The sequence below is a fragment of the Stenella coeruleoalba genome (assembly GCF_951394435.1).
Source record: "Stenella coeruleoalba genome assembly, chromosome: X".
Taxonomy (NCBI): Eukaryota; Metazoa; Chordata; class Mammalia; order Artiodactyla; family Delphinidae; genus Stenella; species Stenella coeruleoalba.
In genome coordinates, this window is record NC_137152.1 from 36401222 (window position 1) to 36419671 (window position 18450).

Genomic DNA, 18450 nt, shown 5'->3' on the forward strand with positions numbered 1-18450 from the left:
CCATCAGGGAAAGAGAGGGCACAGAAGAAGCACTCAGCCTGGATCAAGCAGCCTTCACGAAGTCTGATCAGACACAGGGCTGCAGGCGACCACTGGCCTGCATTCCAGACAGAAGACCTAAGACCTTGGCTTCAGCCTTCCCCAATGCCTGCCCCTCTCTGAGGCTGTGAAGAAGGCATCAAAGAACCCCTAGTGGCCCTAAACCACCTGCTCAGAACAGAATCCTTCAAGGGCTTCCCACACTGACAGTCATCAAATGAAGGTACTGCCTGTACATATTATAGACACATTATGTTTGCTTCCTAAATCAGTCACTGTCCTCAGTCTTTTTTAATGCTAATGCATTTATATGCCACTGTTTTGAAAAAAAAATTAGGCTTCAAAAAAAAACCAACAACTGTGACCTACTTGCCTTTAAAAGCTCCATCAAGTGCTTAAACCAGGGAGGGAGTGCATCAAGGACAAGACATGAGACCAATGAAACCCATGCGAAGTATCCAGGAGCAAAATTTTAACCCTAGATGTGCTTTCCCTTGCCACTTGGCTTTCTTTTGGGTAATCATTCGTATGGTTGGTTTGAATATATTAAGTAAATTTGTATTTATGATATTAGCCAAAGCATAAAATTAGAAATGTAAATCTACCACCAAAAATGCATTCATGATATATTCTAAAATCACACACACACACACACACACACACAAATTACCCATCCCATTCATATCTGTTGATATGAACTGGAATTTTATTGCACCTTGAAAAGGTATAACATGCCACTTATTTGTATATTATTATACCTAGTATTTCATTATATACTTCATAGTTTACAGAGTACTTTCGCATATTAGCTCATTCAATTCTCACAACAACCTCATCGTGAAGGTGTTTTTTGGACCATTTTATATGAGAGACAACTAAGGCTCAAAAGTGTGATGTGAGCTGCCTGAAGTCACATGTCTACCAAACCGCAGCACCAGAACTGGAAAGCAGGTCTTCTGACCCCAAGGCATTGCACTCTCACCGCACAAGATGCCCTTCTTGATTCCCACCACATCCTTTTAGGGAAGAAGGACAGGAGGTGTCTAGTGGAATCCTGTATCTTTCATCATCTTCTTATTTGGCCTTAACAGTTCACAGTCACGTGTGGTTCACATGGCCATGACTGGTTCAGTCTCTCCCTTCTTTTCCCTTTCCATTATAGAATGGCAAAAAGAAACAAAAGGAGATGGCATGCCCTGGTAAAGCCTTTGAGAATATTAACCTAAAACAGATCAGGATGAGAAGGTTTGCATTCAATGAAAATTCACCCGGCATCCCAATTCCTAGTTGTACCATTCTAAGCCTTACATTCCTACTCCTTGGGAAACCTCATCATCGCCCATTCCCCTGACAAATTTGAACATGGTGTGTGTGTGTATGTGTGTGTGTATTGGGGGAAATGCACAAAACATGAAAGCTTCTATAGGTGAATTCTTTCCCTGCCAATGCCCTCTAAGCAAACTGAGTGGTAGCACAAAATCAGAGCTAAGACCATGGTACTTTTTTCAAGTTAGAAAAAAGAAGGCCCATGTCTGAATGACAACTACATGTACATAGGTCAAAGGGTATGAATCTGTTTACATACCAGAGGTTAAATGGTGAAACACTTATTACACATTTAATTGGGAACATTTAATCAGAGATGGCAACCACATAAGTACCAACTATTTAGGTGCCTGATTAAAAAGGAAAGAGACTAAACTAAGAGCTAATAATAACCTTTAAGACTAGCATTTCAAAAACAACTTAAGTTGGTAACTGGCAAAGCCTGTTATTTGTTTTTCTTCTGAGAAAATGAAGCTGACAAAGGGAAGGCTCTGCAAACGCTAAGGGTTTTTTTAGCCATTAGAGTGGCTTTCACAACCAATGGTTTAGTTTCATTTTTTTTTTTTTTTGTGGTATGCGGGCCTTTCACTGTTGTGGCCTCTCCCGTTGCGGAGCACAGGCTCCGGACGCGCAGGCTCAGCGGCCAGGGCTCACGGGCCTAGCCGCTCTGCGGCATGTGGGATCTTCCCAGACCGGGGCACGAACCCGTGTCCCCTGCATCGGCAGGCGGACCCTCAACCACTTGCGCCACCAGGGAAGCCCGGTTTGGTTTCATTTTAAAGCAACTATGACCTTGATTATACATTAAGTTTAGTTATTTAAAATACCAAATTATTCATCACCCATTTGATCTTAAGAGCAGCTCCCAAACTCTTTATTCAGATAAAGAATAACATTATTTATACCTGTAAGATCATCTACCATTTTTTACATGTCAATAGCTGACATATAGATTCAGATTACTCTGGCAACCTCATAAATAAGTCTGAAAAAGGATACTTTTTCGGTACAGAAAACCTATATCTGGAAAGAATGTTAACACAGAGGAACAAATCTAGGCCCTCCAGTCAGACAGACAGGCATAACCTTGACTCAGTCCTGCACCACCTATATAACCTCAAATGTCACTTAATCGTTCTCAATTTGGCTTCATCATCAGTAAAATGCAGGACATTCTCTACATGTCTGTGAGTGTCCAGATGTGCGTTGGGCTGGTGTGCAGAAACACAGCCTCCTGCTCCTCAAGCATCCATTGTGGAGAGGGGACTTAAGTTCCATCCCTCCTCCCTTGAAGGTGATGCAGTAAGAAGGGGCCATGTGATCTCTGAAGGGTGAGATTGGCTTGACCCTGACTTGTAGCCTTGACTCTCTTACGGAAAGTGGGGGAGTGCTCTTGCTCCTATGGCCTCCATGCTACGAGCAAAAGAGGCAGCCTTTGGAAGGCCCAACAATTTCTAAGATCTCTCCATTTCAGCCTCCGTATCTGTGACTGTGACCGACTTGGTGGCTAAAGGGCATCTGTCTTCAATTCATGAGGTCGGCAGTAAGGAGCCCCATTACCAAGGGCTAAACTATATCATCCAAGATGCGTCACCAGGGACTTTGGGTCATAAATGGATCATTCAGTTGCCAGTTAGCTCCTTGTGTCTGTTTATAAATGAGTTGGAAACCTGGGGGAGAAGGGGTGTGAGGTAATCTACCATGCTCACATTCTTACAGAGTTTCTGTGATGATCAGAAATAATGTATATAAAAACCGAAATAAAGGATACATGCAAAATTCTTTATATCATATGCTCCATAAGTAACTATATTTGTGTGGGTTGGGAAGAGTTTAAAAACCTTCTGAAAACTGCAGATTTGCTTTGACAGAAGAACCAGCCTGATGGGCAGGCACCCTCTCATAAAATGAGTTGTAACTGTTCCCTCCTCTATGTTCTGAAAGATTTTGTGTAGGACTCATTATTTCTTCCTTAAATGCTAGATAGAATTCACCAGTGAAGCCATCTGGGCTTACATAAAGGTTTTTAACTATGAACTCAGTTTATTTCATTAATATAGGGCTGTTGAAGTTTTCCTTCTCTTCTTGGGTCAGTTTTGGTAATTTGTGCCTTTTGAGAAATTTGTCCATTTCACCTGGGTTGTCAAATTTATTGGTACAAAGTTGTTCATATTATTCTCTTATTGTCCTTTTAATGTATGAAGGGTCTATACTGATGTCCCCTCTTTCATTCCTAATATAGGTAATTTGTTTCTTTCCTCTTTTTTTTTTTACCTTGATTGATCTATCTAGAGGTTTATCAACTTTGAAGGCATTCTCTACTTCCTAAGGATGTTACTGAGTTTTATTGGCAGCCAAGATCTCTCTTCTCTAGGCTCACTGAAAAGGTTTCCTTTAGTCCCCTTTCAGAAAGACAGCTGAAACAAGGTCCTTGGCTGTTATCTGAAGCAGGCCCTTTTGAAGGCTAAATTTTCACAGAATAGTCCCACAATGGGGAGGAAGGGAGCCACTCACACTATTTATAAAGGTATTTGGTATTTTAAATATCTAGGGGCTTAGGCCCAACCTTGCTGCTGAACACAATGACCCTCCCTCAATAATGATATTTTTTAAACTTTTTACTTTGGAGTAATTATAGATTCACAGAAGTTGCAAGAATAGTGCAGAGAGGTCCCGTGGTACCTTCACACATTTTCCTCCGCTAGTTATATCTCACATAATTGTAGTGCAATATCAAAACCAGGAAACTGAAATTGGTACAATGTGTGTGCATAGTTCTATGTCATTTTATCACACGTGTAGATTCTTATAACCACCACTGCAATCAAGATGCAGAACTGTTCCACTGCCATGAAGATTTCTCTCATGCTACCCACTTTATAGTCACAGCCACCCCCTCCCCTTCTCATCCCCACCATCCCTAACCCCTGGCAACCAATAATTTGTTCTCCATCCCTATAATTTTGTCATTTCTAGAATGCTATATAAATGAAACCATATAGTATTTGACCTTTTGAGATTGGATTTTTTTTTCACTTAGCATAATGCCTTTGAGATCCATCCAGGCTGTTTTGTGTGTCAATAGTTTGTTCCATTTTATTGCTGAGTAGTATCCATGGTATGGATGCTTGTTTAACTATTCACCTATTGTAGGACATTTTGTTTGTTTCCAGTTTGGGGCTATTACAAATAAAGTTATTATGAACAACCATGTACAGTTTTTTGTGTAAACAGTAGTTTTCATTTCTCTGGGATAAATCCTCAGAAATAAAATCGCTGGGTCATATGGTAATTTCAACTTTAGTTTTATAAGAAACTGCAAACATGTTTTCCAGAGTGGCCATACCATTTTACATTCCCACCAACAATGGATAAGAGTTCTAGACTTTAAAACAGAAATGAGTCACTGATGATGAGTCAACTGTAGTCTCTGAGTGGGTATAGAACACAGTAATAAGCAATCTGAGAGAAGGAAAAAAACTAGAATATTGTACAGGAAAATTAAAGCAGAGATTCCCATGCTTTAAGAAATACTGGCAAAAATTCCTTACCTTCTTTAAACTGTATCCAGCATGGAAAATAATTGGAGGCAGCAGAATGTTGAAAAAGACCTCTGGATCAAATGTTACCTAAAAGTTTAAAAAGAAAAAAAGCCAATTTTTTTGTTGAATACCAATTGGTGCCATAATATTTGCTTAATATTTTAAGCCACTGACTAAAGTTTGAATATTTAAAACAAATGACATAAATGTGAAAAATCACAGACTCAGCACAGTAGAGAAGCCACAGCTCCCATGAGCACTGGCCTGTTCTTCTCCACACGGTACTTCTGCCTTCTACTCTTGGTGTGTTGTTGAATATGTATTAAGACACAACAATTCAATGCAATTTTGAGAACTCACAGAAAGCTTCTGGTCAATGTTCTTAAACAAGAAATGAAAACATCTTGATTTTTATCAAACCTTTATAAAGGTTCAACTACAATAAAAGATGCAGTCGTGAGTCTTTATTAATTTCCTGTATCCTACCACATAATGATTTATAGACATAATCTTACTGAATTTAAGTTTCTTTTGAGTGACCAGCCATTTGTGATACGTAATGTGGACTAGATCAAAGTCTCCAGTGGTGCTAGTGACTTCCTGAATATCAACATAAACTCATCAACTCTAAGGGGACTAAACCTACCTGTAGGCAATCAGGGAAATCACTCTGGAACTATGAGCAAAGCCTTATCACATCCAGAAAAGAATTAAACATTGTATAAAACCTCCTAACCTTTTTTTTTTTTTTGCGGTTTGCGGGCCTCTTACTGTTGTGCCCTCTCCCGTTGCACAGCACAGGCTCCGGACGCGCAGGCTCAGCGGCCATGGCTCACGGGCCCAGCCGCTCTGCGGCATGTGGGATCTTCCCGGACCGGGGCACGAACCCATGTCCCCTGCATCGGCAGGCGGACTCTCAACCACTGCGCCACCAGGGAAGCCCCCTCCTAACCTTTTTAAAGAATTTGTTCATGTTGGTAGATTAACTGGCTCTTATTTCAATTAATTATTTTAAATCTCCATTCTAATTATTAAATGTAAACAGCCATTAGTGTGGTATTACACTGGGTATCTTTCTCAGTTGCATTTAATTTCACAAATGTTTATGGAAATCCCATGCATTCTTATGAAGGGTTGAGAGCAAAGAGCTCACTAGGACCGCCCTTAGGGACAGAGAGAAGATGGGCGTGTTGAACGCTCCAGGTTGAGAATAATTTTCTTTAAGGATTATGGCAGATCCTGAGAACAACAATAATTTAATTTTGGAGCACAGGCTACAGTCTTTGACTGCAAGCTTTCACGTATTAAAGGGGTCTCACACAACTTGGATCCCCAGACTTTATACGGAAGCCCTCCTGCTGATAAGCCCGGGTCTATAAGGTACTAGAATGTATGTGGATAAATACAGATCTTGTGCTTATCCTGGAAATCACCCAAGTGAAATGAAGAGATATATAATCCCTTTTCCTGTGGAGTATTTTAGCTACCCCCAACATTAAATGAAAAACAACATGTGGACTCAAATTCTAAGACAACAAGACATTTTTCCTCTGAAGATTCATTAAGGCTTTGGCATCAATCACCAATGAGAGTGGGAAACTCAATAAATGTTTGTAGAATATGGTAAAATAACCACGAAGAAGTAAGAATAACACTTCTGAACACTGATTATAACAAGCTAAAAAAAAATAAGAAACCAATCTTAATTTAAGAAAGAAACAATCTCATCCCTAAAGCATAACAAGAGTAAGAGACATAATCAAAAAGAGATGGGAGTTGGACAGAGGAGCTGAGTGGGATGTACAAACCCACTGCACCATTGGTGGCCCACATCAGTCTGACAAAGCTAAAAGGCTCAAGTTCAAATATGGTTCCTTCTCCTCATCACAGTCCAAAAGCTTTCTAGCCAAACTGACAGCCAGGAATGTTACTGATGTTCCAGGAGTGTCAAAAGATTTCTGTTCACAAAGTTGAGAGAGAATCAGAAAATCAAAAACCACGTCAGGACCAAAGTGGCTGAGTGGCCCGAGCTCACCTTCCTCAGCATGTCATTCTGCTCTACACTGTTGACCTTGCCAGGGCTGATTTCTCCTTTCAGGGTGTATTCGAAGAACTTCCCACTGACATTCACTAATAAGGTGCTGAAGGCCCTGTCTTCCTGAGTGCAGCTGAGTGACTTGTCATGACCACTGGTGGCAGTGGTGCCGTACCTCAGGATCACCCCGACGATGAGCCCTGAAACAGAGTGGAAGAAAACATCAGGCCTGTGGAAGGACACAGAGAGCATGGGAATAATGGCAACAACTAAGAAACTCTGAAGTAATCTTAGAGACCAGGTAGATGATGTGTATTTTAGGGACAACTACACAGTCCTTCAAAAGGGTTAAGAATCCATCTATTCTGGTTTGAGTCCCTCAGCCACCAAGAGGACAAGGTAGGACAGTACCTTTTGGGATTATGACAGTACTCCGAGTACTATGAACCACTGATCATGTCTCATTTCTCAGGTTTCTGCTGGAGGAAGATGGGGTGATAAGAGGCAAAGTTTTTTTCTGCCTAGCACAGCACAAAGCAGAACCACTGAGCTCTTTGATTTGCACCAGCAGCATCCCTCAGGCCATCCGCCAGTGAGGACAAGGCCTCGGGAATTTCTAGTTGTTACAAATGCAATTTGTTTTGCCACACACTAGAGGAAGGGAAAAAAAAGAAAAGAAATGCTTTTGCTGAGGTCATTTCAAGTATTGGGTATCATGGAGAAAATAATTACATCCCTTAGGGAGCTAAACAGCACAGTGCCAATTTTCGCAGTCATGATTCAGGGACTGGAGAGCTGGCTTCTTGGGGCTATGCCATTGACACAGCTAGCATAATTAGCTGCAAGTCTTTCCGTCTCATTCTGTTCTTAGCAGGGTTTTCCCTTTAGGAGGAAAAAACCAGCAAAATTGTGTGTAAGCATTTAATTCCGTGAGTTATGAAGAAATGTTGCTCCCCTGGTCCTGGACATGAGTCACACATGCCCAAGTAAAAGTGAGGGAAATGTGAAAAAAAAGAAAACATAAATAACAACCAGACACTTTCCACAATTCTCTCTTAGGTGGAAAACTTCAGACCTCTCTCTATATTCAGTTCTTTGCTAGCAATATTAAGAGAGAGAATGGTAAAATGCTCCCCCATCTCATTTTGCCATTAATGGAGAAAGTTATATGAGAAAAAGAAAGAAAATGCTTATTATATCCTATGTATAATGTTCTACAATGTCTCTTATCACCAAGACATATGAGAACTCACAAGACATTGCTGAAGAACAAATAACATATAAAATCCAGAAAGATACAGTTTTTTAAGCCAAACTCTGTGCTCTGTGTCTGTATTGCTTTATTATTGTTGTTGTGGTTGTTGTTGTTAAAGACCTGTACTAACATACTTGAACTTTGTTGACTTTTGTGAACAAATAAAGTTGTAAAATTTTACTACAGATTAAAAATGAGGTTCTTAATAATCTCAATTTGAGAGCTTGGTCTCCGCGCTCTGGAAGGTACACACATGGTTTACATTTGGCAGCCAATCAAATAGACTGGGGTCCTGAGCAGTCTCTTTTTCTGGCTTGGCTGTGCCAGCTCTAAGGGAAATTTGTCATACGAGGTGCCCATAAGGGGCCTTTGTCATCCTCACCTTCGTTGTGTCAACCTGTACAACGAAGGTCCTTTACTCTCTTAAGACTATTTTGGGGAGTAAACTTTCTAGATCTTGTGAAGGCTGCATCCTTTGCACTCTCTTGTGGGGACGCCTCTAGCGTGTTATTGATTTGTGTCACTATTAACATATCTCATCAATGGCCAGACGATGGATCCTTTAAATTGGGGAAACGTCTAAATTGGTGAATTTTTAGAGCGCTCTCATAAACAGCCATTTTACTGGTACCTATGAAAAAACAAATTAGAAGGTGGTAAAAAAAATAGCTAACCTAAGAACTCCCTCAGTTTAAAACAAAACAAAACAAAAAAACCAGTTTGGGAAGCCTCATTTGTGGTCTCAACTTACCCTCAATGGGTCTTACAGATGCTAATGAACAGGAGATTAATTGTTAATTAGGTTGATTAACAGGAAAATAAGAACCTGAGAGAAAGTCTATAGATTTCTTTCCAAAAAGGTGAAAAATTTAAAGGGACTCGTCCCAAAAGGATAAAAATCTTCAGATGGTTATTAAGAAATGGGATAAATAAAACAGATGTTAATGGGATTAAAACAAAAGGTTTTGATACAACACTACCTAAGGTTGGATGGGCCAAAGGGACCCCCTATGGTCCCCAACATTAAAGGGCCCCAAACAAGTCCACTCTATTTACCCCAGTTAAATATATATATGCTTTTTACCCAATTGTAACCCAATTTTTACCCAATGTGTAACCAGGCCTCTTGATGGCTAAACATCTTGAGATAGTAGATAGTAGATCATACATTTAACTCTATATAGAATTAACTGTAATAGTGCAACTCTAGATGTGGGAAGAAGCAACAAGGGAAAACATCCCCTGGATCATAACAGACGAGTAAAACAGAAGATCCAGAGAATTTTAGGTTACTAACAGGGCCTAATCCAAAATTTAGCACATTGAGTGGCCTATCAACACAATCCTCATCTGATCTAGGAATGAGCCTTCTTAGCACCTTGGGACAAATTGGTCAAGAAATGCCTCCCAAACCTTGGTCTAATTTACGACCAAGAGGGGGTGCTGTGGAAAAAAAAATGTTGCCTGCCATTCCAGTAAACAAAGAATATTGCCGGCCATAAGCTGCCAATGTAACCGCGCCCCCCACAACCCAAGGTGTGCCCTGGGGAGAATTCAGACGGAGAAAAACATGATGTGAACATAGATAGTTAAAATGCATATCAAAGAAATAATTTCAATGAGCCAGACTCTTGCATCTTCGCAGACATAGAAAAGTGCTAAATTCATTAACTTGACAGGTCTGGTTTTTGTGATTAGTGGTAATCTTTTGATGTTCGACTACACATTTCGGGTTTTTTTTCCTGCAAAAACTCCTATATATCCTGGCTCCTCCCTTACCTCTTTGGAACAGATCCTCCGAGCTATCTGAGAGGCTGTTTCCTGGGCTGTATAGTACTCAGTAAGGTCCCTGAATAAAACACGTTTCGCTTCAGTTAACAGTGTCTTCATCAGGAAACCAAAGTAAGTCATTTACAAAAGGCTATCCTTCTCCCAAATCAATAGCTGCTTTACATAACTCACTGTTTCTTTTCAGTACTAGCTTCAATATTTGCAGAGCTAACTAAAAAAATAAACCACAATAGCACAGGGTCTTCACAATGACAACTATTCTAACAAAAGAGGAGTTGTGATACTGTGATTTATAATAAGATATATTTGGTCTTTGTCCCAGTTTCCTGGTACAGAGCTCCTAACCCCCCCCCCCGCCCCCCCAATCTCTGAAGTGCTAAGTGTCTTTTTGTATGCTAATGAGGTGGCTGGTGGCTGGGGGTTCCCGGATTAGCCTCCGAATGAGGGCTGGTTGCCAGGGGAACCAACCAGGTGATTAGAGAGTTGGAACTTATTTATTTATTTATTTAGGCTGCGCACAGTCTTCATTGTGGCATGCGGGATCTTTTTAGTTGCGGCATGAGGACTTCTTAGTTGCGGCATGCATGCGCGATCTAGTTCCCCAACCAGGGATTGAACCTGGGCCCCCAGCACTGGGAGCACGGAGTCTTACCCACTGGATGACCAGGGAAGTCCCCAGAGTTGGAACTTTTAATTCCACCCCACCCCCTGACCTCCATGCAGGGAAGAGGAGCTAGAGGTTAAGTGGATCACTAATGGCCAATGATTTAATTAATTACACCTATGTAATGAAGCCTCAATAAAAAGTCCCAAAGTACACAGGTTCAGAGAGGTTCTGGGTTGCTGCACACGTGAAGCGCCAGAGAGGGTAGCTTACCCGAAGAGGGCATGGAAGCTCCATGTCCCTTTCCACATACCTTACCTTATACATCTCTTCCATCTGATGGTTCCTGAGTTATATCCTTTGATAATAAACCAGCAATATAGTAAGTAAATGGGCTTCCTGAGTTCTTTGAGCTATTTTAGCAAATGATCAAAGCTAAGGAGGGGAACATGAGAACCTCTTATTTATAGCCAGTTGGTCAGAAGTTCAGGTGATAACCTGGACTTGTGACTAACCTCTGAAGTGAGAGGGGCAGGGGTCTTATGAGGCCTGTGGGATCTGATGCTATTTCCAAGTAGACAGTGTCAGAGTTGAGTTAAATTGTGGGATACTCAGTTGGTATCCACTAGAGAGCTGGAGAACTGCTTAGGTGTGAGAAAACTCCCACACATGTGGTCACAGAAATGTCCAGTAAGAGTATTGAGAGCAGAAGGGAAACAGGAGATTTTTCCTTACAGGAGGCTTTTATTTGCAGACAAATTCCTCAACTACAGGAAATACCCTCGCAGTCTCTGTCCGTAATCATCACCATCATACCTAGAAGCATTATTAGATGACGAATATTAAAAATAATAATACATACTTATAAAATCTTTCCCTCCCTACCCGGGTCCAATGTGCCCATGCTAAAGATGTGATGGAGACAGTGAAGGTGATGATGCTGCCCCCTTGTGTTAAAATATGGCAACAAAGCCCCCTCACAGCAAAGATACAGGTTAAAACGTCATGATTGATAGTTTTGACCAAAAATATACCAAGCAACAGGATTTGCTGCTAATTCAAGGTAGAGTTTGAGTAGCTCCTCAGACATTTAGATTCATATTTATTACCACTGGAGTCCATGGCACAAAAGGACAGTCATTGCTATATTAAGTTCACGTGTGGCATCTTCCACTTCAAGAAAGAATAAGACATTAGGACTGCAGAGGGGTATTTTAGTGAGAATATAACGAAGACTTGGAAAAAACATGAATGGCATATTTCCATCTTCTAGATATGGAAGACATCCTCTGACAGGGAACTATAAAGAGGTCTTAACTACAAGGAATTAGAATTTGACATTAGATATTTTGCAAAGCTCAGAAACTTCAGTATTCCCAAAAAAATGATGGAGAACAATAGAGGCATTAATGACTTTACTGGATCAACATCATAGTGTTCCAGATTACAAAGAGCAATAATCTACTGTGTGTGGGCCAGAAAAATATCACATGTCAACTGATGAAAAGAGACTCACTGATTTCACAGGTATATGACTAATGCTAGGAAAGAATTTAGTTTTGAACTTTTACAGAAAGCAAATATACATGAAATTCCTTTGACATCTGATGTGGCTTAAAGCAACATGGTGAACTCCAAAGGTGCAAAAATTCAAGACTTTTTCAGTAGAAAAAACTCAAGACTGTTGCAACTTTTGAGTATGAAAAAACTCCTGTATTTGCGTATTGTGCTGATGGTATACAACTGCCAACTTTTCTAATGTTTAAAAGAAACACATAACCAAAAAAAGAACCCTATATACAATTTATGCATGTGCCCATTGGTGGTATGAGGAAGGAACTTAATTATGGACAAAGCATTGTTCAAAAATGCTATGAGGCCATTAAAGGAACTAGCCCCACTAGTCTGGTGCCAGTTTCCGCTTTTGTGACTCAGGTTGTTGGGAAGACAGTTGAACAAATTGACACTCAGCTGTAATTCTAGACAGCTATCCACCTGCTGCAATATTTAAATGTCTCTATTAATAAGCCTTTGTTAAGGAGTTGGGAACAGGTGCATGGATGCACTGTTCTCTAACGAGACTCCACCTTCCCTTATATGAGCTACTGGGAGCAGATGATCATCAGTTCGGTTTGGCCACCGCTATGGGGATTTTTACAGCACTGTAGGAGTTGTTCTGAGTTCTAAAGCTTCATCTGAAATTCTGAGAAAAGAAAGCGTCCCATTCCACATCCCGTTACACAGTGTTTGAAGAGAGTGATAACTATTTCTAATCGAGCAAATAAAGAGGATGCAATGGGTGCCAGCAGTGACAATGATTTTTCAGGTTTGAGGGTCATTTAAGCGACTCTTGTATTAAGAATGTATGTTACAGCCTTTTCAATATCCTTTTCTACTTGTTCTATTACTTATTATGCAGCTGTGCTATTCATTGATATATTCGTTTCAAGGAGAATTCATTTAAAATATTTTTGTTACTTGTTTTGAATATGTAGTGAAATACTTTTTAAAAACAATTTTTGTGTGTGTATGTGGTACGCGGGCCTGTCACTGTTGTGGCCTCTCCGGTTGCGGAGCACAGGCTCCGGACGCGCAGGCTCAGCGGCCATGGCTCACGGGCCCAGCCGCTCCGCGGCATGTGGGATCTTCCCGGACCGGGGCACGAACCCATGTCCTCTGCATCGGCAGGCGGACTCTCAACCACTGCGCCACCAGGGAAGCCCTAAAAACAATTTTACTGAGGTACAATTCACATACCATAAAATTCCCCATTTTAAGTGTACAATTCAATCATTTTATTATATTCGCAGAGTTGTGCAATTATCACAATCTAATTTGGACCATTTCCTTTTGCAGTCACTCTCTGTTTCCCACTCCCAGCCCCAGGCAACTGATCTATTTTCTGTCTCTATAGATTTGCCTTTTCTGGACATTTCATATAAATGGAATCATACAATATGTACTCTTTTGTGTCTGGCTTCTTTGTCTTAGCATACTGTTTTCAAGGCTCACCCATTGTGGAAGAAAGGTATTAGTACTTCATTACTTTTTATTGTTGAATAGTATTCCATTGTATGGATATACCATATTTTGTTTATCCATTCACCAGTTGATGAGCATTTGCGTTGGTTCCACTTTTCTGCTATTATGAATAATGCTACTATGAACATTTGCATACAAGTCTGTATGGACATATGTTTTCATTTCTCTAGGGTTGAAACCTAGGAGCAGAACTGCTGTGTCATATGGTAAATCTATCTTTACTACTTTAAGAAACTGTTGAACTGTTTTCCATTTGGGAAACTGTATACCATTTTATACAATTTATACCCCCACCAGCAAAGTATGAGAGTTAAAGGTTGTTTACATGCTCTACAACACTTGTTATTGTCTTTTGATTGTATCTATTTCAGAGAGTGTTAAGTGATATCTCACTGTGGTTTTAATTTGCATTTCCCTAATGCCTAATGATGTCAAGCATACTTTTGGCTATCACAAATAAGGCTGCTATGAACATCCATAAAACCGGGTTTTATGTGAACATGTTTTCAATTCTCTAGGGCAAGTACCCAGCGTGGGATTGCTCAGTCATTGGGCAAGTGTATGTTTAACTTTATAAGAATTGGTCAAATCATTTCCCAGTTACTATACCATTTTGCAACAATCTACCCAGTGCCAAGCAATGTATGAGAGTTCTAGCTGCTTCAAATCTGATAACTCTTGACAATACAACAGAAAATCTGTGAATCACCAATCAGCCAGCCAATGCTATTCTGATAAAGGTTGACTTTAATTGAAGAAATAAACGGAGTCTGTAGCCCTTCAAGACAAATGTTCTGTCTTGCTTCCATCAGTATATGAGATACTAAAATAGTGAAAATCAGGCCCATCAGCCAAGAGTTCAACCTCCAATCCAATGTTCCTCTTCTTCAACAGCTAAAATTCCAAAGATTTGATTAAAACCAACATGGAACAAGTTTATGTGAGTCAAAAAACACCATAATTGCTAAGTAGTTTCCCGAAATATGGAATGTCACAGTTAAGAATAAGAGGAAGAAAATGACTTTAAGTCTTAGATATCTACTTGGGAAAACAAGATATGGAAAAATCATTATATTGTCCCATGAAGTTCTTGGGACACCAGGAACATCTTCTCATCATTGCTGTGCTGCACAGCATTTCTCTATGGGTGACCAGATACCACATACCTTCTGACAGTCTTTACAAAATGGAGATGCCCATTCTAGTATATAATGGAAGAGTGGGAGAGTCTTTCATTGAAAACTAGGAACCAAGGAGGCAGACTTGGACTCGATGACTGAACTTTTTTAAAAATAGATCTTTATTGGATTATAATTGCTTCACAATACTGTCTTAGTTTCTGTTGTACAACAAAGTGAATCAGCCATATGCATATATATATCCCCACATCCTCTCCCTCTTGAGCCTCCTCCCACCCTCCCTATCCCACCCCTCTAGGTCATCGCAAAGCACCGAGTTGATTTCCCTGTGCTATACTGCTGCTTCCCACTAGCTAACTATTTTACATTTGGTAGTGTAATGCATGTCGATGCTATTCTCAGTTCACCCCAGCATCTCCCCCACCCCGCCCCCGTGTCCTCAAGTCCATTCTCTATGTCTACGTCTATATTCCTGCCTGCCACTAGGTTCATCAGTACCATTTTTTTTTAGAGTCCATATATATGCGTTAGCATATGGTATTTGTTTTTCTCTTTCTGATTTACTTTACTCTGTATGACAGACTCTAGATCCATCCACCTCACTACAAATAACTCAAGTTCGTTTCTTTTTATGGGTCAGTAATATTCCATTGTATATACGTGCCACATCTTCTTCATCCATTCATCTGGATGACTGAACTTTTAACTAGAGTCCAATATGGTACCCAAGTATAAACTGATTACACTTGCCTCCTTCTAGGAGGGGCCTCTGCTGGCTCAACACCTCCAGGGCCCGGAGAGATTATTTCTGTCTAATCCAGGGCTACAGTCTCAGGAAGCCATTGTTGCCACACACCCAAACCACACTCTCCAAGCTCTATCTACCTGGCTCCTTTATCTCCCAATTGGTTCCAAATTTTGATAACAGAGAGAGTATCACTAATTCAACCCCTCAAATCCCAAGCAATATGGATGACCACTCAAATTCTTAAACATATTTTCTTTAAAATGCTTTTAAAATAAAATTCACAGATTTTGAGAAGATAATGGGGGGGCTAGCAGATTCCTGGATAATGTCTAAGGACCTTAAGTCAGGTATTTGAATATTTGATTCTGCCTCACACTCTGACATTTCCCAAAATCAAGGACAGTGTACTTGTGGCTGAATCATCACTCAACACATTTTAATTGCTGTTTTGTGTATTCCCCCTTTAATTAAAACACACTAATCAAGTTCAAGTCAACTGCCAAAGGACTACAAATGTTACTACAGCAGATTATCACACATTTTCCTGACCCATTTGCCACTCTTTAAAGGTCCAGGACAAGACTTTCAGCTAAACATCAGCTACCTTTTGAAATAAATTAATCAATCTTTCCTCTGAGCCTCTGCCTGGAACTCTCTTCCCACTCTCTGCTCCCTAACCATCTTCAATGGGTTAACTCCTACTCGTCCTTCAAGTCACAATGTAGATATCACTTCTTCCAGGCAGGGAAGCCCTTCCTGATACCACAGGACCGGGTTGGATTCTCCACAATCAGGGCTGCCCTCACAGACTTCAACATGAAAGAGGCTCCCTGGAATTGTTCAGGACACAATGTACACAACCATATGTGGCAACCCATCTCATCATGCATTTCCGGAACAGTCTCTGATAGTGACTACGTTATCAGAACAATGATTGCACTGCACTGTGACTGCCACTTAAGTGCCTGTCCCTCATCCCCAGGGCTAATTTTCCTGAAGGCAATGCTCAGTGAGTACTCACCACCCATCCCTGCATCTGACTACCACAACCACTCAGTAAACGACAATAGACTACGGAGACATTAGCCAGTAGCCATGTGTTAACGAGGAATTACCCCATTTGAGTTATAAGAAAAGAGCCTTAGTTCTGATGCCTAAGGAAGCAACTACATATTTTCAGCCTCTTACCCGCCATTAAATTCAAGGATGCCCATCTTTATCAGCCTTTATAATTTGGCCTAAATTAATAAATAAAATTCAAGTACTCTCATAGGGTAAAAAACTTCCAATAATTTTGAGGCATATTACAGAATCTACTCCCTAGAAGCCCTGAATTTAAACAACACTGCAAATAAACAAATGCACTAATCACAGTTATCTTAGAGAGCCATGAAACTGGAACACACAATAGTAACTACATTTGCTGCTCTACTTACTCCAATTACTAAGGGATGGTTGAGTCTTAAACTGAAATACATGCAAATATACAGATATACACAACTGAAAAGGGCGGGTTTGGAGAACACATGGTAAAATAAATGAACAAAACAGAGCTTGTGTGTACTTACCTCAATTTCTGATGGTATATTTTTTAAAAAAACTATTTAAGAATTCACCTGAATTCAAAGACTATCAACCAAAATAAACTATCTGCAATGGACTGACTGTGTTCTCTCAAACTCAAACTCTCAAATATATGCTGAAGCCCTAACCCCCAAAGTGATTGTATTTGGAGATCAAGCTTTTAGGAGGTAATTAAGGTTAGAGGAGGTCATATGGGTGGGGTCTTAATCCAATAAAATTAGTGGCCTTATAAGAATAGGAAGAGAGATCTCTCTCTCTGTGCACATGCACAGAGGAAAGGCCAAGTGAGCACACAGTGAAAAGGTGGCTTATCCAACAAGCCAGGAAGAAAGGCCTCACCAGAACCCAACCCTGGTGGCACCCAGATCTCAGACTTCCAGCCTGTGAGAAAATAAATTTCTACTGTTTAAGCCATCTAGTCTGTGGTATTTTGTTATGGTAGGCCATACAGACTAGCATACTATCTTTTTGAGAAACTGCAGGTGGCTTCTCTGGACCATCAGCAATACCTCTACAGCTAATTTACATCCCACCTCCCAACCAGGAAACATTTCTTTTACAGATGAGAAGTTAAGCTCTCACTGCTGTAATACAGGGTCCCTAAACCCTACTCCAGAAATGTCTTTTGCTTATTTGTTTTGCTTTTCCCATACCACCATCATGAGTTTTCTTAATCTTCCAAAGGAGACTTACACCATGTTGACCTCCTGACATGAAGTCCCACTTTTGTAGAAAGTATTATCCTATGGCACTAACCAAGAAATTACCACACCTCTGTTCTCCCTGATCAAACCTGATAGGGCCAGACCCAAGTTTAATTTTCATTAATGCTTTTAAAACATCACACACTTGGGAAGATCCTGAAAATGTTTAGAAATTTAGTCATAGTCACACAACACATAATTTTTTACTTAGGTGACCAATACAACAATTCAGAAAAGGGGAACGGGACTTCCCTGTTGGCACGGTGGTTAAGAATCCGCCTGCCAACGCAGGGGACACGGATTCGATCCCTGGTCCAGGAAGATCCCACGTGCCACAGAGCAACTAAGCCTGTGCGCCACGACTACTGAGCCTGCGCTCTAGAGCCCACGAGCCACAACTACTGAAGCCCGCATGCTCTAGGGCCCACGTGCCGCAACTACTGAGCCCGTGAGCTGCAACTACTGAAACCTGTGCACCTAGAGCCCGTGTTCTGCAACAAGAGAAGCCACCACAATGAGAAGCCTGCGCACCGCAACGAAGAGTAGCCCCTGCTCGCCACAACTAGAGAAAGCCTATGAGCAGCAACAAAGACCCAATGAAGCTAAAAATAAATAAAGAAAAGGCTGGGGGGGGGGACAAA

At 40.7% G+C, this 18450-nt stretch overlaps 1 protein-coding gene across 1 annotated transcript in view; it reads right to left on the reverse strand.

Moving 5' to 3' along the window:
• The window catches only part of SLC9A7 (solute carrier family 9 member A7), a 147165-nt gene that overhangs the window by 68239 nt on the left and 60476 nt on the right, over window positions 1-18450 (reverse strand). The window contains exons 2-3 of the mRNA XM_079911487.1: window positions 6943-7142; window positions 4917-4994 (exon numbers count right to left, since the gene is read on the reverse strand). Of these exons, the coding sequence (XP_079767613.1) occupies window positions 4917-4994; window positions 6943-7142 (278 nt within the window). The remainder of the gene's footprint in view (window positions 1-4916; window positions 4995-6942; window positions 7143-18450) is intronic.